The sequence below is a fragment of the Saimiri boliviensis genome, chromosome 10 (genome assembly GCF_048565385.1).
Source record: "Saimiri boliviensis isolate mSaiBol1 chromosome 10, mSaiBol1.pri, whole genome shotgun sequence".
NCBI classification, from domain to species: Eukaryota; Metazoa; Chordata; class Mammalia; order Primates; family Cebidae; genus Saimiri; species Saimiri boliviensis.
Window position 1 is genome coordinate 106,765,024 of NC_133458.1, and position 22,048 is coordinate 106,787,071.

At 46.0% G+C, this 22,048-nt stretch overlaps 1 protein-coding gene across 8 annotated transcripts in view; it reads left to right on the plus strand.

Moving 5' to 3' along the window:
- The window catches only part of COBL (cordon-bleu WH2 repeat protein), a 289,733-nt gene that overhangs the window by 93,046 nt on the left and 174,639 nt on the right, over window positions 1–22,048 (plus strand). For 6 of the 8 annotated variants that reach the window (XM_074379677.1, XM_074379671.1, XM_074379674.1 and 3 more), the window contains exon 2: window positions 10,679–10,882. In XM_074379677.1, the coding sequence (XP_074235778.1) occupies window positions 10,679–10,882 (204 nt within the window). Of the gene's footprint in view, window positions 1–11; window positions 1,049–3,912; window positions 4,394–10,678; window positions 10,883–22,048 lie in introns of those variants that run through there. The other 2 variants (XM_074379672.1, XM_074379673.1) reach the window with 2 other exon arrangements.

Sequence of the window (22,048 nt, forward strand, 5' to 3'; positions counted from 1 at the left end):
GCTGGGTTTGAGCCTTGCAGAGCTGGCTCTGTGCAGGTGATACTGCAGCCTGCACAGGTAAGACAGAGGGACCAAAGATGGGGGTGTGATCTGGCGGCATGGCCAGGTCCCTCCATCCCAAACCTGCTGTGTCCTTCTTGGGACCTTCAGGTGCTTGCATAGACAGGAGCTGAGAGCCCGTCAGGCTCAGGGTGGTCCATCTGCACATGGGGAGCAGTTTGGATGTGTCCCTGTAGTCCCGGGACAGTGCTGTTTGGTAGAAACCAAATATAGTTTCAGGCTTGAAAACCCACGCTGTCACATAGAGACTGGCTGCAAGAAAGCAACGAGCTTCTGGTTGCATAGTTTTGGAGGAGAAGAGAAGAAAATATCAAAGCTCCTTTAGGAAAAGAATGTACTAAATCATGCCTGGGAGGTGGCAAGAAGAATCGCTTTATACAAATTCAGCAAAGCTGAGGTTGGTCAGCTAAGGTACAGAGCTGACTTGTCTCTCCTGGAATAAGGAGGCTTTCTCCTGAGGGGATCACCTGGGCTGCCTGCCTTGGAAGACCCCCGGAAGGTGGTGGACGAATGCGCCTTGGAAAAGGAAAAGCAAGGTCGCTGCCAGGCACCCTGATGAAGGCGAGCTCTGCCCTTCCTTATGACTCCCGCGGGCTCATTCTGATTTTCTAGGCTTGGAGGGTTTCTGAACAAGTGAACCAAGACAATTCACTCACTGTCTTTCTGCAAAATGATTTGAGATTTCCGCTGCCGGCAGTGCAGGCGCCGGCACCCCAGGCTTGCTCAGGAAAAGCTGCATCGGGTGGCACGTTTATGAATAAGTCACTAGCTGGATTGGATCAGATGCCTCTGCTAGTTCTCAGGGCACTGCTTCCCTCTGCGCTCCTCCTCCAGGGAAGCGCAAGGAGCAGTTTCTGTCCGTAAGGGCCTTGGCTGTGCAGTAGAAAGCCCCTTGCGCTCCTTTTAGGGGGCAAAGCAAGCCCACTCCAAGCGAGGGCAGGGGACAGCTTGGAATGCATGCACGCATCGCCTGGTGGTTTGGGACTCAGTAAGTTTTCTCTGATCGACTCCATTTTATTTGCTAAGAATGTTTAAACCTCAGTAGACTGGCACTGCCCTTTTTTTCGGCGGGGGGAAGGAGATACCCTTTTTCTATAATATTGAACAATGCAGTAACTCTTGTTTTTATCTGATACTTGGAGCAGGGGTTGCTCTGCTCAGCATGAGCTCGGAGTATTTGCTGATAATTAAGTGATCCTCACCAACAAGCTCTTTCTTCACTTGCTGAGAGTTGAGTAATAGCTGTGGGACTTGCCTCTCAAATGTTCCTCTTTGAATATTTCCTTGATGTGTAGTGAGATATCAGCGTTCCGTATCTGCAGGCCCTGGAGTTTAGTTTGGTGAGTGTTATGGATATGTTTTGTTATTATGTCGTAGAGAATCCTATCTAGAAACCTAATCTTTTTATGTTGAATTACTGGAAGCTTTCCCCACCCCCAAGTCAAAACTGTGAAATTCTATTGTGTAGGATTTCTTAGTCAGTTTTGAATGCATTTGCTTCATACATTAGCTTTTATTAGGCACTTTGAGGAGCTAGCTTCTACTCTACCCTCGCAGAGACTAGAGGCTTGCTTCTTTAAAAAAAATCCCAAAGAGTAAGTGAGGTGATAATAGTAAAAATAACTGTAATTACCACAGTCATTGAGTGCGGCCTATGTCCCGGTGCCACACCAGAAACTTTACAGGAATCATCTCATTTAATCCTCACATAGACTCATCTGATAAAAGCTGAAATATCTCTCTGTTCAGCTTTGAGGAAACTGAGGCGTACAGATTACAGGAGCTTGTCTGGGGGAGGTATACAGCCTGGCCATATTATGGCTGGATTTGACCTGATGTCTTTCCAGCTCTAGAGCATCTAACCAGGACCTGGCCGATAGTGTGCAGCTGTGGAGGGTGTCCTGGCGCTGACTTTTAACAGACAGCGCCTCGGTGTGCCCTGAAATGTGGTATTTTGTAAAGTGGTTTCTCCCTGGCTTATTGTTATCAGTGTGAAATTTGTTGTTTTTATGCTGCAATGCTCCTGCAGGCTGCAGTAAGATTGTTTCATAGACACATATTTCAGCGCTTACTTATCTGGATCTTCTGTTGACTGTTTTTCTGGCTATATATATATATATATATTTTCTGGCTATATATATATATATATATATATATTTTCGCAAGGGCCAACACAGTAGGGAAAGCATGGATGGGACTTTCCTGATAGCTCTTCTCCTCTGTTAGAAGGAATCCGTGTCTTCCCAGGAACATTGCCCTGAGCTTGGGAGGTGCCAAGCACCAATGGAAGGTATTACATGGATTCTTAAGCTGGAGACCCTGGTCATCACAGTGGTTTACAGAAATTATGTGCAAGGGGGAGGCTTAGGAGTCTGAGACTTAGGGGCATGTGGCAGTTTATAAAGAGCAGGGCTTCTGCAGAGGTCTAAAGAGGCCATCAGAGCTGGGACCTTGCCTGGCTCCTACTGGGCACACCCATAGCAGGTGCTCCTGGCTAGTGGCATGCAGGCTGGTGTGCATCATGTCTAGAGGAAGGTCCATGGACTTCATCAGATAGTCAAAGAAGTGCCTGACCCGAAAAGCATTCAGGGATGCTCGAGACTGACCCAGGGCCCATCTCAGCTCTGCCACCTACCTCATGTCATGCTTGGGCACGTCCTTCCGTCTCCCCGTGACTCCAGCTCTTCCTCTGTACCCTGAGGCAGTTGAACACAGTCCCCATTGGTCCATCTGAGCCTCCTGGAACCTTGAACACCGAAGGAAGTTCTTGGAGGCCCAACTGAATTTGGCTTGTCCAGACCCCACATCAGAGTAAAGGGGGCATCTCTATGATTGTGTGCTGGAAACCTTCACCAACGAGTATTCTCTAATCTGACCCCTCTCATCAGCCGGCACCGCAGGGCACCAGCATTCTAGTATGTGTCAAGGGGTCCGAACATCCTAACATCAGTCTGCCAGGAACCCTGGGGTCTTTTTTTTTTTTTTTTTTTTTTTTTTTTTTTGAGATGTTGCCCAGGCTGGAGTGCTGTGGCACAATCTCAGCTCACTGCAACCTCCACCTCCCGGGTTCAAGCAATTCCGAGCAGCTGGGATTACAGGCATGTGCCACCATGCTCAGCTAATTTTTGTATTTTTAGTAGAGATGGGGTTTCACCATGTGGGCTAGGATGGTCTTGATCTCTTGACCTCATGATCCGCTCGCCTCAGCTTCCCAAAGTGCTGGGATTACAGGCGTGAGCCATGGCGCCTGGCCAATCCTAGGGTCTTTTGTTTTTAAGAAGTATTTAAGGATGGAGGCAGTGGTGCAAATTTGGTAGGTGGTGTCCTAGGCTTGGAAGGACCTGGGTTGCAATTCCAGTCTTTTCCAGCTGTGTGATTGTGAGACGGTTACTTAACCAGTCGGATCCTCAGCCACCCTGTCTGTAAAATGGGGAGAATACACTGGGCATACAACGTTGCTGGAGGTATTGAACATACACAGTGTGGCATGGTGGCTGCATCATGTCATGTTTATGAAATGAGGGTTTAAATCAGGTTGGTGTTGGACTCAGGGATGTGGGAACTGGTGCAGGATCTGAGGATTCCTCATTCCCCCCTTTGGCATCCAGTTCTGCCGGCTACAGTAGCACTCAGCTGTCTTCTGGGCATTTGTATTTTTGGACATCTTTCTGACCTTTTATTATTGCTAAGAAAGGTGGGGACTCCACCCACACGCACTCACACGCAAACTCACACTCACGCTCATGCACTCACGCACTCACATGCACTCACGCACACACACGCACTCACGCACTCACACACACATGCACACACGCACTCACATGCACTCACGCACACACTCATGCACTCATGCACTCACACGCACTCACACACACGCTCATGCACTCACACGCACTCACACTCTTGCACTAACACACTCACACTCACGCACTCACACTCTGGCACTCACACACTCACACTCTCACGCACTCACACTTGCACTCATGCAGTGGTGACCGAATTCCCTCTCTGGGCCCAGCACTCTACTTGCCAGTGATGAACAAGAAAGTCATAGTTCCTGCTCTCTTGATATTTAAGTCTCCAGCTGAGGCTGCTAATAGCCAGACACAAACCAGACGCAGCTTATGGACAACTTGTAAACAGGATGAAGCAAATATTGCTGAAGAATCTCATGGAGAGAGAATGGCACCTCCCTTCTGCCTGCAGCATAAACAGACTCACTTAGCCAGGAGAGTCGGGTGTGCCTGGTTTCTCTCTGAAATTTCCTTGAAGCTCATGCGGTTTTCCAGCAGCCAGCCGGAGCAGCCACGGTCGTAAACAGGCACCCATTCAGGTGAGCTGGCTCAGCATCACTGTGGACTTCCCTGTCAGCTGTTCTTGGACAGTCAGAAATTGTTATACCCTCATGTCCAATTTTCAATTGGAAAGAGGGAAGAAACATAAAGCATAGTGCTTTTGACTTCAGGGTCTGGGAAAGTACAGAGATGCATGAATTCTCCCTTTTCAGCGTGCGGGCCCTGTCTACCTCAGGCCTGACCAGCCTGGTTGGTCAGTGGCTGTCACCTATAGACTTAGGTTTTAATTCAGCTACCTGGGCCCCCACCTGCGATTCCCATTCACTGCGCCGCGCCACCTAAGATCCTCTGACCTTCAGTGAGGGGATTTTGAGCCTTCTGCTGCATGTTGAAGAGCCCTCAGAATAAAAACCCAGCTGGGAGTTTCCAGCTGATTTGGGAATTAACAAATGTCATCGTGAAACTCAGTAAATGTGTGATGATTTTAAGCTAAAATCATTTGGAGCTATGGTTGATGACCTTTGAAATGCCAGAAATGTTTTCATATACATATTTTTTATTTAAAAAAACAGTTCCTGACAGGGTCCACGCGGCTTTTTCAGCCTTGAGGGATCAAAGGGAGCTTGAGTTGCGTGCGCAGTGATTCGTTCCCTGCTGAGTCCCGAGGACTTGCCCTGCCTCCTGCTGGAGAGGGTGAGAGGAAGGAAAGCTGGATTACCCAGCCTGTGCACTCTGCCAGCCAGGAGCACCTGCCATGGGTGTGCCCAGCAGGAGCCAGGCAAGGTCCCAGCTCTGATGGCCTCCTTAGACTTGCGCAGAAGCCCTGCTCTTTTGAAACTGCCACATGTCCCTGAGTCTCAGACTCAACCACATGACGTCTGCACAGATGTTTGAGAAGGGCGTTCCCGGATTGGTAAGCGAATGGCTTTTTACAACCTAGTACAGATACACAGGAGTCCTTGCGTAAATAGCAGCTGTTCTTTCCCAGGCTGAACCACTCACAGACAGAGGAAGCCAGGCGTTTTCTGTTTCATGCTATGACTGTGTTAGCTGGAGAATGAATTTAGGGTGAGTCCACAGTGCAAAGTAAAAGCAAGTTTAATAAAAAAAAAGTGAAGTAGTGAAAGTACAGTTACTCCATAGACAGTAGGACATTCCCGAAAGTAAGAGGAGGAATGTGTCCACTATGGGCACAATGCTCTTATATATAGGATAAAAAAAGAGGCCGGGTGCAGTGACTCACACCTGTAATCACACCTGTAATGCACTTTGAGAGGCCCAGGCGGGTGGATCACTTGAGGTCAGGAGTTCCAGACCAACCTAACCAACATGGGGAAACCCTGTCTCTACAAAAAATGCAAAATTAGCCGAGATTGTGCCATTGTACTCCAACCTAGGCAATAGGTGAGACTCCATCTCAAAAAAAGAAAAAAATAATAACAAAATAAAATAAAAAACTCAAACACCCTGATGTGCTGCCTGGCAGATGTCCCTTCCTGGGCATGCTGTTTTAGCATCTTCTGTGATGTGCGGGAGCATTTGTTTTTCCTTTTTCCCTTTGGGGACTTCTCTTCCTGCCCCAGCTTTGTCTCTTTTTCTCATATCTCAAATTTCCGCTCATCTTTAAGATGGTTGAAGGCCTCCTCCAAGGGGGGTAGGGTGGACACCCCACTACTACAGTCTACGCAGATTTTTTTTCTCCCTCAGAAAGCTTGGCTTGTTTGAAGCATTTCTTATTCTGCAATCTCTCTTTCATTCCTATCTCAGGCTTTTGTAAGTTTGCAGAGTTGTAAGCAGGAACTATGTATAATTTTCAGCTGTGTCGATATCATCATCATCAATAAGCATTTTTAAGTACAGTCATGCATAGTTTAATGATGGGAGTGCACTTTGAGGAATACATCCTTAAGGAATGTCATCATTGTGTAAACATCACAGAGTGTACCCAACGCAAATCTGCATGCTATAGCCTACTAGGTGTGCCTAGCTGTCTGCTGTAGCCTGTTGCTCCTGAGCTGCACACCTGTGTAGAGTGTTACTGTGCTGAACACCGTGGGCAACTGTAACACAGTAGTAAGCATTTGTATATCTCAACATACCTAACCAGAGAAAAGGTATTACAGTCTTGTGGGACAAGCTTCGTATATGCGGTCCTCATTGACTGAAGCATTATGTGCTGGATGACTGTACCCACAAATATGAACAACATTATGCTACATGTTGAGAATACAAGTGGCCTTGCTGCTTTCTGGAGCTATTAAATAGTAATTGAATTGATATTCAGATTCAACTGGTCCGTGAAAGTACCTGGACATGTTCTAAGCTCCCCAAGTGCTTCCAGCCACAGTGCAGCCAGTGTAGATATTAGTGATCTCAGCTGTGTGTGCCCAGTCCTGGAGCACCCAGAAATGGGTTCTCTGATGACACTGTTTTGAGCTGTGTCTTTGAGAGCAGAGCAAGTGAGGCAGAGAATGCAGTGAGGCAAAGGCTGCTGGGGATTGGTTGGTTTCCTGGAAACTGGAGCTGTAGGCCAGTTGCCAGAAGAGCGGAGGACATTGAAGAATGGTTTAGGTCTAGGGCTGGTGGAGATCTTCAGACTCTAGCAGTTTGGATGTGAGTTTATAGCCCTACAGGGCACAGATGTGTGATGTCACTGAGCCAACAGATCCAGCCATCAAGAGGTCCAGATGGAAACACACAGCTCTTTTTTACTGTGAAGGTGTCCAGGCTTCATCAAATCTTATTTTCCCCCAAAATTCATTTTGTTAGTGTGACATATTCCAATTTTTTAAATGTTGGCTAATGTTAATGTGTACACATGCACACACAGGCACACACACATGCATGCACACACTAGAGCACGCAGCACTCTGCTGGACAAACAAACCTCCCTGGGGCCCTTGTATCCAGTGGGCCCTGCCAGGCGTTTAAGCAGTGCATGCCCAGTGCAAAGTCAGGCCCGAGAAGACAGCAGTCCTCACCGGTTGCTCTTGTCACTGTGGAGGAAGGGTGGCATGTGTACCTTTGTGTGTGCCGCAGAGATGAGGGCTTGGACCAGCGTGGTGGCACTGGACCTGGGGAGGGAGGGTAGATGAAATTCTGTAACAAGACAGGCTCTGGTAGCTGAAGACAGATATTTGCTGGAGATAAATGCAGGGCAATCAAAGCCTCTCCCGTCTCTCTCCTGCCTCTCAATCCCAGTGTGGTGCCTGCTGAATGAATAAACGCTGCTTCCTGTTTGAGGTGAGTTCTGAAGGAGTCCAAGCAAGCTAAACCAGAAAAGATATGCATTTCCTAAAAATGAAAAACATATATATATATTTTTTTTCCTGAAAGCACCTTTGGGTGGTAATGCTAATGGCTCAGAGCCTGCGCTGCCAGCCCTGGACCAAAGGGTAGTTAATGAAAGAATCTGTATAGAACCTGTTTCTCCCTGTCTTGATTTTTTCCATCTCTGAAATGGTATGGCATCTGTTCTTTCTAATAGTGACTGAATAATGTAGTGGTTAATATTTCGGGCTTTGAAACCAAAAATGAGTTTGTCAGTTTTACCCCTCTGTGACATTGGGAAGGTGTGCTCACACTTTTAGCTATAAAACAGGAATACCTCCTTAGAATGGCATAGTGAAGAATAAAGATTTAGTTCTTACAATAGTGCCATTCACGTTGACTATTTTATTTTTATTTCTATTAATTGAAAGAAGTATATAACGGATAAGGATATAACATAAAAATTATAAATATTTTAAGTGTAAGCCTTTTAATAAGAAAAATAATTTATACCTATTTTATAGCAAAGGATGAGATCTGAATGTTATTATTATTTTTTTGAGACGGCGTTTCACTCTTGTTGCCCAGGCTGGGTCCAGTGGCGCTGTCTCAGCTCACTGCAACCTCTGCCTCCCAGGTTCAAGCTACTCTCCTGCCTCAGGCTCCTGAGTAGGTGGGATTACAGGCGTCTGCCACCACGCCCGGCTAATTTTTTGTATTTTTAGTAGAGACAGGATTTCATCATGTTGGCCAGGCTGGTCTTGAACTCCTGAGTCAGGCAGTCTGGCCGCCTGGGCCTCCCAAAGTGCTGGGATTACAGGCATGAGCCACTGCGCCTGGTCCCTGAATGTTATTTTAATGGTGTGAGCACGAATAACTTTATATTAACCAGTGACAGGAACATCAGTACGTTTATACCATCATCTAGTCACTTTTGCTGTCATTTTAAATGACCTCTTTCATTTTATAAGTAATACATATACAAGTGTTACTAGAGAAAAATTAGGAAATGCATACAAGTAAAAACAGCAAAACATATGTCATAGTGATCATCACCCAAGGTCAATTTTGCCAATTCTTTATCTTTCTAAACTGCTTTATGATCCATTGTTATAATTAATTTTGACCTCTCTTTAAAAATAGAATTTTCCTAAACAAATAATATTCTGAAGATTGTTACTTTAAAAAGTCTATATTGAGCATTTTTCACATAAAACAATATACTTTTAAGGTATATTTGCCTAGTGCTGTTGTAACATAATTTATTGGCATCTTTTATTGATGTATGGTTAGATTATTTGTTTGCTGTGTTAATGTATGGTTGGGTTCTTTGCCATTAGAATTTATGTTGTGATGAGCAACTTTGAGCCTCCCACAATGCTGTCTTGTGGGATTGTTTGGAGTAAATCTCTAGAGAAGGAATTCCTGTGTCTCTGATCCCTCATGCCAATGCCTTCGGAAGACCACTCTGAGCAGAGGTGAAAGTGGGCTGAGGCTCTTGCTGCTCTCTGCAGATCCTCTAACTAGAGTATGGCCAGATAGGGAGGGAGGCGGTGGGAGCAAGCCCTTTGGAGTCAGTCGGGCCTGAGTTCCATCTCTGCGCAGATACCGGATAATTTGATGCCTTTGGGTGAGCCACAAATCTCTCAACAATGTAAACTTACTAAGGTTATTATTAGCAGAGGTCCTAACAAATGTTAGGTATCGAGTATTTGACGTGCTACCATGACAGTAAAATTCCAGGGCCTATATGAAGTAATGTTCTTATATAGAAGTATGTACATACATATATACACACACATATACATGTATTCCATATGTAAAATAAGGTACCTATATAAAACAAGGTCAGTTACCTTCCCTGGCTAATCTTGAGGAAACAAGCATTTCTGCAAATGTTCGTCAGAACCAGGACCTGCTTGAGGGTGGAAGGTGGGAGGAGGGTAAGGATTGAAAAACTACCTGTTGGGTAATCTGTACACCAAACCCTGGTGACATGCAATTTACCTGTATAGCAAACCTGCACATGGACCTCTGAACCTAAAATAAATGGTAAAAGAAAATGTTCCCCAGTGTGGGTGACTCATCAGGTGTTTAGAAATCCTCCACAAGGTGAATAGAGCATTGGAAGCACAGACTGAAATAAGTGAAGGGGTCGTGTGTTCGTTACCCCTTTACCATCACTCGCATCCTTTCCCTGACAAACAGCGGTGTCCGTCCACGGTGGCCGTGTGGACAGGTGCTGGGTGGTGTGATCGACTTGCTGGCTGATTTAGCACAACACAGGACTCCAGATCCTCCGAACAGGCTGTAGATTAGGAGCTGGGGCAGGATTTAATAGAGTGTCGCATGTATCTGCGAGCCCACCTGATTCATGTGATCATTAGTTCGTGTGATGTGTCATCCCCGTGACAATTCCGAAAGGGTCAGGCCAAACCCCGCTGCCCTCCCCCCTGCCTCCCCTTGACCAGGGCCCATAAAAAACAGGCTTGCGCACCTCTCCGACAGCGAGCACGTTTTTTTTTTTTTTTTTTTTTTTTTTTGAGACGGAGTTTCACTCTTGTTACCCAGGCTGGAGTGCAATGGCGCGATCTCGGCTCACCGCAACCTCCGCCTCCTGGGTTCAGGCAATTCTCCTGCCTCAGCCTCCTGAGTAGCTGGGATTACAGGCACGCACCACCATGCCCCGCTAATTTTTTGTATTTTTAGTAGAGACGGGGTTTCACCGTGTTGGCCAGGTTGGTCTCGATCTCTTGACCTCGTGATCCACCCGCCTCAGCCTCCCAAAGTGCTGGGATTACAGGCTTGAGCCACCGCACCCGGCTGAGCACGTTTTTAAGGTGTTTCTTCCCAGGAATGCTTCCTTTTAATAACCCTTCCTGAGTGTTGTTTAGTTTATTAGTTTGTACTTGTTTGGGGGACACTGATTTTACAAAGGCTATGTCACTCGGAAGGTGCTCCTGAAGAGAGACCTGAGAACGTGTAAGAATGAATTAGTTCCAGGCAGGTGGAACACTGCCACTCACTCCAAGCCTCTGTGTTGTGGTTTTAAGGAGGAAGATGAAGGCCCGTGCTCCCCCGCCTCCTGGAAAGGCTGCCACTCTGCAGCTGCACAGCGACCAGAAGCCCTCCCATGACGGGGCCCTCGGGTCACAGCAGAACCTGGTCCGCATGAAGGAGGCACTGAGGGACAGCACCGTGGATGTCACCGTGGTCCTGCCCAGCGGGCTGGAGAAGAAGAGCGTGCTCAACGGGAGGTGAGAGCCTGCTGCTGCTGCGAGCATAGCGGGGAGATTGGAAAGGCAGATGTTGATGTGTTGCATTTTCTCCCTCACCAGGTCTGACCCCAGGGTTGTCATGGATATAAACTGGGCCTAGTGTCCACTGGAGCAGCCTGAACTGGAGCATAGCCTGCCTACCTGGGGTGGGCTTACACCAGGCGTCCCCAAACTTTTTACACAGGGGCCAGTGCACTGTCCCTCAGACCATTGGAGGGCCGCCACATACTGTGCTCCTCTCACTGACCACCAACGAAAGAGGTGTCCCTTCCTGAAGTGTGGCGGGGGGCCAGATAAATGGCCTCAGGGGGCCGCATGTGGCCTGCGGGCCGTAGTTTGGGGACGCCTGGGTTACACTAACTGGCCCGGCCATGATGACTCGCCAGATGCTTAGGAGAGCTGGGGCTCCAGGGCTCCCTCCTAAGGAGGGCAGGCGCAGTGATGACCTACGCCCCTGGGTGGGACAGCAGCCACAGTGTGCCACAGTGTGCCACAGGCAGCCTCGGCTCTGAAGGGGCCCAGCGGGGAAGGCAGCCTCCCTAATTAACCACTCCCACACCTACTCGAAGCACCTGTGGGGGTGTGTGTACAACTGGCAGTCAACTTTCTAAAGTGAAAATATTTCAGGTGTAGATGAAGGAATAAACCCAATCACGGATTTCCAGTGTAAGGGCTTGAATTGGAGACCCTCAGTTCCCACGTGCACCTGTCTCAGGACTGCTCTGCCCGTGGCTGAGTGTCCCACGCTACTTCACCTACAAAAGGTGCGGCTGCAACATTGGCAAAGCCTCCTTCATCATAGCATTTCGAGTTTCTGACCAGTAGATCTGCACGTCTCATGTTTGTCATTGATCAAAATATATCATAATTTTGTTGTTTGAATAGTTTGCACAAAACTATTCTAGTGATAACCCAATGTATAATAAAAAATTCTAACAATCACAGAAAAAAGTTAGCTGTAAATGTTTATACATGTTTTTACTGTAGAGAAGTATGATAGAATGATTAATTACAGAAACTTTCAAGCATAAATATATATTTGTATAATTCTGATGTGGCAGTGAATGGTAGCAGCATTTATAAGAAAAGAAAGAGAATAAGAAGTGATATAAAATGGGCTGGGCACGGTGGCTTACGCCTGTAGTCCCAGCACCTTGGGAGGCTGAGGCAGGTGGATCACTTGAGGTCAGAAGTATGACACCAGCCTGGCCAAAATGGTGAAACCTTTTATCTACTAAAAATGCAAAAAAAAAAAAAAAAAAAAAAAAACCGGCACAGTGGCATATGCCTGTAATCCCAGCTACTTGGGAAGCTGAGGCAGGAGAATTGCTTGAACCCAGGAGATGGAGGTTGCAGTGTGCCAAGATCGTGCCATTGCACTCCAGCCTGGGTGACAAGAGCGAAACTCCATCTCAAGAAAAAAAGAAATGATATAAAATGTTTTATTCTTATGAAGCAGTTTGCTCAAGTAATTTTAATGGATAATGGTGAAAATTAAATCACTCTGGGTGTTTTTAATTCTTATTTTAAAGAATTATGCAAGCATTTTATTTTAAAACACCAGTATTTAGATGATAGTTGAAATTGCCTAATCCTTCGTAACTATTTTGTTACTTTATTAACCAGTTTATAATGAAAATTCTAGGTGACAGGTTAAGGCAAAGGGGTGTATGCATTTTTCAAAAGTATTTTATGAGGTAAGGGAATAAAAATTTGCGGAGCATTGGTGGAGGCCTTGGAATACACCTAGGACTGGAACTGTTGAGTCATGGGATACAGTATTTCAGCTGCACCAGGTGAGGCCAACCTGCTCTTCAGTGCGGCGCCACAGGGCTAGAACAGGAGGTTGCTCCTCAGTGCGGGTCCTGTGGCTGTGGTTACAGCAGGAGGGCCAGGCGCAGTTCACTGTCTACAGTGGATCAAGGTGGGAGGTGCCTGCTCCACCAGAAGCCACCAGAAGCCACTGTCTCTTGTGGCTTTCCCCCCAGGGTTCACACACAGTGGAGCGACAGGAGTTGTTTCTTTGTTTTATAGAGTAGTGGCAGGCCAGAGTGCCCTTTTCCTATGCAGGTTTGCAACTTAAGAAATGAGTCACATTCTTATAGTTTTACGAACCACTTTAGAATATGCATGAAATTTTATCAGTGAGTATATTAAGGTTTACTCACCATTCTTATATTTTATTCCAATTTCTAGGTACATGTGTTGTTTAGAAAATGGCATGGTGGATCATGTCTTAATTATGCAGTCCATCCATCCAGCCTTACAAATGCATAAGGAAAGAATAGAATGCCCATTCTAAAAGTAAAAATATTATTTAAAAAATGCTTTCAAAGTGTTTATTTCCCTTGTAAAGTAGCAGTTGCCACCATGTAGTTTTGTAATGTAGCAATTAAGAATAGATGCAGCCTAGAGATGGAGTATTAAAATAATGTTATCTTCCCTAAGCGAATGATAATCCCCTCTCATGGTTTCCCGAAGGATCAGTGATTCATAGCAGCAGCCGTGAGCTGCCTCCATTGGGTCAACTATTGTGGGTACAGCAGCTCCTGCTTTGGAAATTGGTTCTATGTTGTGCTCTTAGTAATATAAGAGTGGGCTGCAGTTAAATTCCTGACCCTTGCTTAAAATAGATCTACTCATTTTTTCGTCATTGTGGTTTCTCTCTTAAAAAGTGGGTTTCATAAAGAACATGCCTTTTCAGAGGGTAAGCAAGGAGTTTGTAATTTACAGTCAGCCCCTTAACCAAGTTATTTCCTGACGTGAAAAGATTCCCACAGAGGAAGCATGTTAGTAATTGGATGCTGATAATCCCATTTGGAAAATCAGTTTTTTATTAAATTTTTTATTTTTAGCTTCCCTTGAATTTAGAAACATAAATAAAAGTTGAAGCTTGTGTTCACAGCTGAAGACATGAGAACTGGTGGTCTGGACTATTCATAGGGGAAATGTTCTGGCCTGCCTTAAGGCTGGTATTACCAGCACCCCACACAGCTCTGGACTGAGGCCACCATCCCATCACTTTAAGGCCCAAGAAAAAATCTTTTGGCTGGGTACAGTGGCTCATGCCTATAATTCCAGCACTTTGGGAGGCTAAGGCAGGTGGATCACTTAAGGTTAGGAGTTCGAGACTAGCCTGGCCAACATGGTGAATCACCGTCTCCACTAAAAGCAAAAAAAAATTTACCCGGGCGTGGTGGTGCTTGCCTGTAGTCCCAGCTACTTGGGAGGCTGAGGCAACAGAATCACTTGAACCCGGGAGGCGGAGGTTGCAGTGAGCTGCACTCCGGCCTGGGTGGCAGAGTGGGCAGGGAAACTGGCAGTTTTCCCAGGTTCCCAGCCTCTGCACACCACCTTTCTCCGTGTCAAAGGACACAACCAGCATTGTCTTTTTTTTTCTTGACAGATCGTTGCTCTGTCACCCAGGCTGGAGGGCAGTGGCATGATCTCGGCTCACTGTGACCTCTGCCACCCAGGTTCAAGTGATTCTCCTGCCTCAGCCTCCCGAGTAGCTGGGACTATAGGCAGGCATCACCATGCCCAGCTAATTTTTGTACTTTTAATAGAGATGGAGTTTTACCATGTTGGCCAAGCTGATCTCGAACTGACCTCAAGTGGTCCACCTGCCTCGGCCTCCCAAAATGCTGGGATTACAGGCACGAGCCACTGCACACGACCAGCATTATCTTTTAACAGGTTTGAAATGTGGATGCCTTTACAGAAGGCATTCCCTGTCCAGTTAGCAACAGCCCCTGTCCCTCCCTAAATGCACATCATGAGAGCTCTCACAGACTGGTAGCAGCTGCTCGGCCCCAACGGCATAGGGTGTGTGCGGGCTTGGCCAGCGCTCTGAGGTCTGACAGCATCCTCCTCACTGCGGCTCTGGTGTTAGTCATGGGTTCCATTTCTGGCGATGTGGCTTCTGACTTGCATCTGTGAGGCAGACCCCTGCCAACAGCAGTGGACAGGCCTGGGGCCCAGGCCTCTCTTGAGACTGCATCCTTGCAGAGATCTCAGCCTCATACCTAGGGTCCTGCCTCTCTGGCCAACAGACTTCCCCGGTTATGGGCTGCTTCAGGTCACCTGTCTCCACATTGACCCTTTTTGTGTTCGCTGACGTGTCCTTTTGTGTAGGGCCGTGTCGGCATGAACTGCCTTTAATGCAGCGGGCACCACGCTTTTTGGCACCAGGGACTGGTTTTGTGGAAGACAGTTTGCCCGCAGACCAGACTGGGATGGCTTCGGGATGATTCAAGCGCATTACGTGTATCACTAGGTTCTCATGAAGAGCGCATGCACAGTTCACAGTAGGGTCGACACTCCTGTGAGAATAGAACGCTGCTGTGGGTCGGATGGAAGGTGGAGCTGGGGGAAGACTCTTGCTTGTGCACTGCTCACCTCCTGCTCTGCGACCTGGCTTCTAACAGACCACTGTCCCGTCCGGGTCTGTGGCACAGCGGTTGGGGACCACTGCTTAGAGGACCTGTATTAAGCTGACTGGACTTGCTCCCAGGGCTTGACTCTTGCACCAGAGTCTGCCTCGTCCAGAGCTTAGGTGCATACAGTGGCCTTGGTCCTCCACAAGAAACTAGGTCACTCTGGACCAGTTTAAGATTTAACAGTTCATGCAAATTTAATTTGTTTTAACATTATGTGGGGAAGTAGCTACAGCTACCTTAAAGTGATTAGTAAACTTGGCACCGAGTGACCTATTAACACATACGTACTAAGTGTGCATGTCTTGGATCCTTAGAGTCTAGCAATTCTCAAAGTGGGGTTCCAGACCAGCAGCAATGGCCTGACTTGAGAACTTGTTAGAAATGTAAATTCCCAGCTCCTCCCAAGACCTTCTGAGCAGAAATGCTTGGGAGGAGCCCGGCAACTTTTGTTTCAGCAAGCCCTGAAGGTTCAGATTGCATGTTAAAGTTTGCAATCCCCTGCTATGGTGCATGCCACTGGCTCTGCTACATGTCAGGGATACTTGATGAGCACAGGGTCCTAAGAATGAGCCCAAGGTCTCACTGGTGAGGTGGCCATGGACAGCGGAACTGTAGGAATGATTCGTGTCAGCAGCTCAAGAACAGCCCTTGGCAGCCTCATCACAGAGTATTTTTCAGTCCATTTCCATGCTGAATGGGGTCTGAGGATCTGGTAGGACAGCTGGCTTGTAATGTACATAGAAGTCCCCTCAATTAGAGAAAGGTAATTCATTAATCAGCCAGGGTCTGATGGAAGTAGGACCTGGCCTCTCTGACATCCACGTCCTAACCGTGTGCTCCCCAAGCAGTCTTTTGCTGTCGCCTGCTTTCTGAGGGGCAAGTGGCCCCTCCGCACTAGGGCGGGTATTGGCACAGGCTGTCCGTTTCTCATCTAGGACTCTGCTAAGGTTTCAAAAAAAAAAAAACACCTACAAAAAAACCCAGCTTTTTTCTCATTGAAGTCACTGACTCAACCAAAAAATTTTTTGAAGTCTGTACACATTTGGAAAATATTATTTTAAAAGAAGTATAATAATTCTACTCACTTGTTAAGTTTAAAAGCAGAGACCACAACAAATGCAAAAAACAAACAAACAAACAAACAAACCCTTTTACTTTTACTTTTTGAGCGCTTAAAAGGCATTTGAGGGAACAGAGGTAAAGAAGTTAGAGGGAATATGATGTTGAAGAGCAATGGGAGAGAAACCTGAAAGGTCTGCTCTCACAAACCCCTCCACCCCTGCTCTTTTGATTTTTCAGGTAATCAGTCTATTTTATTACTGCCTTTTATCCTTCCCACTGAACCTGGGATTTAACCTGAACATAGATAGATGATGAGAGAGAGAAAGAAAGGCAAAGAGAGAAGGAGAGAGTGACTGCGATTCTCTCGAGGTCTGTGTAGTCAATGCAAATGGCAGTCTATGGGGTCATCCGTGAGGCCTGGGAGAGCCCCAGCCCTCGTCACCTTCCTCACACACCTGACTTTTTGTTTGACATTCTGAGAGGGTCTAATTGTCTTAGTGTTATTCTTTGTACAATCGGAGAGACTCCATTCTATGTTGCTTCAAAGACGCTGCTTTGAAAGAGTCTAGTATTTTGGTATTTGCTGACTGCAGGATGGCATTTGGCAAGATACAGACAGGTGATCCTCTGCCCTGAGCTGGGCGAATGCCTTACTATGTAGAATCCAAAATAGAAGAGGTGGGAACAAATTAACTCATTTATTTAGCAAGCCCTGACCTTGTGCCTATGCCTGGCATTGTGCTTAGTGCCTTACAAACGTTACTTTGCATAAAACTGTATCCATCTGTGAGGTAGGCACTCTCATTCTGCCCTCACCAGTAAGAAAACAGGCACAGAGGATGCAGTCAGCCCCACCCAGGTCAGAGAGGCAGTGAGCAGTGGTACTAGGCTTCCGTCCCAGGCAGGCTGCTCCGAGTGCTGTCACTGCACGCAGTGCTGCTGTGGGAGATCACACCCAACCCCGAATCAATGGGCAAAGCTGCAGATCAGGGTGGGGCTGCTCCATACGAGGTGGTGAGGGGAGGCCAGGCCCAGGAAGTGGGGAGGATGTGTGAGTGACCACATTCCACTCCCCATGGCCCAGCGGCACAGTGACCTACTGAGGTCTCATGGAGGGATGCGCCTGTCACACCCAGTCAGAGAATCATTAATCTCTTGTCCTCCTGAGGTGAGAGGCGGGATGGGATCTGATGAGCGTGTAAGGAAAACCCACAGGGAGTAGGCAGCAGCTCGGCCTCTCTGTCCATTGTCAGGCACCGCCATTGTCCCAAGGGTGGCCTCTCTCTGGGTGAGTTCTCCAGTAGCATCAAAGGAGGCTTGAAAGGACTGGCTGGCTGTTTGGAGTTTGGCATTTGAAAATGTCAGCCGGCAACAAGTTAAAGGGCGTGGTGCAAAGTAGCAGAAATGGCGTCCCCTCACACCTTGCTGTGCAGATGTGCTCCAGAAAAGTGTGTAGTAGAAAAGTAGTCAATCAAGCTGCATTTTACATGAGCCTGGGAAGGGTCACGCAGAGCGTCAAACCCTGCAGAAAACGTCATGAGATGAGTTCCTGCTCTTGGACTCATGTCCTCACAGGGTCCAGCTTGCACACGTCCAGGTTTTTTTAATGCCAGAAAGTCATGTCTTCCTTAGAAAGCTGTGTTTACCTGACACAAATAGAGGCAGCTCCAGAGAAAAGCAGCGGCCAGACCCGGAGCTCCTGGCAGCGCTCAAACCTCCTGCTTTCATGTGGAAGCCTACTGTCCTGGGTGCAGGTTCCAGCCCTGGGAATGGATGGTGTCTGAGGTCTCCTCCAGGTTGAGAGGCTAACTGTTCTTTGCAAGTAACTTAAACACGCCTGATAACCCTGTCTGTGGGGACTGGCTTTTATTTTCACGTCCTTACAGTGTTTGGGGGCAGATTTTTGCCTCCTCGCAATTTAAATGTGGGCTGGTGGGTTGTTGATGCCCCACGCCCACCCTCGACTACTGAAGATGTTATGACAGCTTTCACATGATCAGGGCTGCCTTCTCAGGGTGGGGCATGGCGCACAGATCCACATTGTGGAGGACCGGCCAGCAGATTGTGGAAATCCGTTTGACATACGAGGTGGAGATTCGGGCACTCAGTTGTTTACTTGGCTGCAATTAATATACTCCTCTGCGAGCACACTGCATACTGGCTTCTGCCATGGCCAGATAGGATTATTCTTTGTGTTGAGGGAAAGCCATGGAGACCCTGGGCCGGCCACTCCATTTCACCTCTCTAATTAGATGCTCCAACCCTGTCATCAGTTACTGGACTAAAAGAACAGAGGATCACAGAGATGCTACTAACAGAGGATCAGTAGCATTTGTGTAATTTTTTTGTGTGTTCTTTGACAACTGATTTGTATCTGTTAACTGGGTAGAGACAGCTTCTTGGTGGTGAGTAGAGGGAAAATGAGTCAGGTCAGATAAAGTGAGAGTGGACCCCAGCTCCCCTGCCTCATGGAAACCCAGGGACCGGCTCCCCATCCTCAGACCACAAGAGGACTGGAGGACACCATGGGCGGCGGGGCGCACAGTGTGGCTACACGCTCATGACAGATACACAGGATGTGGTCAGAGCCTGTGGTCACACTTTTAAGAGGTCTGTTTCCTATGCTGAGGGTTCTCTGGACTGTGGTGTCTGCAGATGTGTGGTGATGTTTGTTTGATGGAGCTCTTCACTGAGATGAAGGTTTTTACCCAGGATCTGAAAGAATCAGAGCTCATTGTAGTTATTAGCCTGCACATCTGGCTGTGGGGTTCTGGAAGGATGGGGCTCCCCGGGCCCAACCAGGTGCTCCCCGTTATCACCAGCACCCGCTTCCCAAGGGTGTCCAGTATCTTCCTCATTGGCACTTACTGTTTCTTAATCACTTCCTGGAGAGCGGAGGGGGTAAATATTGTCATGGAGATAGCGTTCAGCAGTGTTTGTATCAATGAAAACATTATTGATGCTCTTTTCTTGTAGCAGTGGCATGGGAAAGAGGGCATTTTAGGGATTCTTGCAGGATGGGGTTTGCCTGTGGGTTTATGGTTCAGCATTAGGGCCCTGCAGCTCATGCTCAGGGTCATGGAGGAATGAATGAGCGTTTCTGGCTGGGCAGGTACCTAGGGCTTTGCAAGCATTTTGTTTGAATTCAGAGACAAAATTTTATTTATTTTAGAGTTTTCCATTTGACCTGGTAACACACTGCACCCACTAAGTGATCTGTAATCACTTGTTAAATTAAATATGTACTCTTTTTTGCCTGTTTCCTTCCATTTCCTTAACCAAAAAATAAATATCCACTGTACCAAGTACCTATTGGGAAAACGGATTTTCTTTTTCTTTTTCCTGGTGTTTTGTTTCAGCTTTATTGGAGGTGTAATTGACAAATAGAAATGGTATATCTGGAGGTGTACAACTTGATGTTGCTATGCATATATGTAAAATCACCACAAAATTGTTGACACATCCGTCACCTCATAGACGTGTGTGTGTGTGTGTGTGTGTGTGTGTGTGTGTGGTGAGAGCACTGAAGGTCGACTCTCAGCACATTTCAAGTATTCACTGCAGTACTGTCAGCTGCAGTCCTCGTGGTGGACATTAGACACCAAATCTCCAGAGCTTTCTTGTCCTTAACAGAAACTGTTTGACTTTGACCACCTGCCTGTCGTCCAGCCCCTGTAACCGCCGTTCTGCTCTCTGCTTCTAAGAGTTCAGCTGTTTTAGATTCCACATGTAAGTGAATCAGGTGGTGCTTGTCTTTCTGTCTGGCTTATTTCACTTGGTATACTGTCCTCCAGGTTCATCGATGTTGTCACATGTGGCAGGATTTCCTTCTTTTTAAGACTGTGTAATATCTCATTGTATATGTGTCACATTTTCTTTGTTCATTCATCCGTTGACAGTCATTTAGGTTACTTCCACTTCTTGGCTATTGTGACTAGTGCTGCATTAGATACAGGAGTGCAGATATCTCTAATATCTAAAAATTCTGATTTCTTTTTCTTCTTTTTTTTTTTTTTTTTTTTTTTTTTTTTGAGAAAGAGTCTGGCTCTGTTGCCCAGGCTGGAATGCAGTGGTGGGATCTTGGGCTCACTGCAATCTCTGCCTCCTGGGTTCAAGCAATTCTCCTGCCTCAGCCTTCAGAGTAGCTGGCGTTAACAGGCACATGCCATCATATCCAGCTAATTTTCGTATTTTTAGTAGAGATGGGATTTTGCCATGTTGGCCAGGCTGGTCTCAAACTCTTGACCTCAGGTGATCTGCCTGTCTTGGCCTCCCAAATTCTAGGATTACAGGTGTGAGCCACCGTGCCCAGCCCATTTTCTTTAGAAATACATACCCAGAACTAGCATTGCTGGATCATATGGTAATTCTATTTTTAATTTTTTGAATAACCCCCACACTGTTTTCTATAATGGCTATAACAATTTACATTTCTACCAGCAGTGTTCAGGGTTTTCCTTTTCTCCACATTCTCACCAACACTTGTCATTTTTTTGTCTGTTTGATAAAATTCCTATTCTAACAGGTGTGAGGTGATATTGTAGTGTTGAATTGCACTTTCCTGATGGTGATGTTGAACACCTTTTCAATATACCCATTGACCATTTGTATGTCTTATTTTCAGAAATATCTATTCAGGTCCTTGGCCCATTTTAAGGAGGGTATTTGCTATTGAGTTGTTTGAGTTCTTTATCTGCTTTGGATATTAATTCCTTAATCAGATATGTGGTTGCAAATAATTTCTCCCATTCCATAGATTGCCTTTCTCTCTGTTGACTGTTCTTTCAGTGGACAGAAGCATTTTAGCTTGATGCAGTCCCATTTGTCTATTTTTGCTCTTCCTCTCCAGGCTTTTAGTGTCATATCCACAGAAAAAAAAAACAACAAAAAAACAAACAAACAAAAAAACCTCAAAAAACAAACAACAAACTACTCAGACCAATGTCATGAAGCTTTTATGTGTGTTTTATTCTCGTAGTTTTATGGCTTCAAGTCTTATATTTAAGTGTTTATAATCTATTTTGAGATTATTTTTTGTATATGGCATGAAATAAGGGTCAAATTCATTTTTATGCATTTGGATATTCAGTTTTCCTGGCACTATTTATGGAAGAAATGGTCCTTCTCCATTGTGTGTTCTTGATATCTTTAGTGAAGATCTGCTGACTCTTAATGCATGGATTTATTTTTGGGCATTTTGTTCCATTAGTCTACATGTTTGACTTTCTGCAAGTACCATACATACTGTTTTGAGTACTATAGCTTTATAAGATATTTTAAAATCAGGTTGTTTGATACTGCCAGGTTTGTTCTTTTTTCTTAAGATATCTTTTAGTATTAAAGATTTTTTGTTGTTCTGTATGAATTTTTGTATTGTTTCTTTCTGTTTCTGTAAAGAATGCCAATGGGATTTTGATAGGGATTGCATTGAATCTGTAGATTTCTTTGTGAGGTATGGAAATTTTAACAATATTAATTCTTCTAATTCATGAACAGAGGACATCTTTACATTTATCTGTGTCTCCTTTGATTTCTTTGATCAATGTATTATAATATTCAGTGTACCAATCTTTCACCTATTTGGTTAAGTTTATTCCTAAGTATTTTATTATTTATTGTTGCTATTTTCTTACTTTCTTAATTT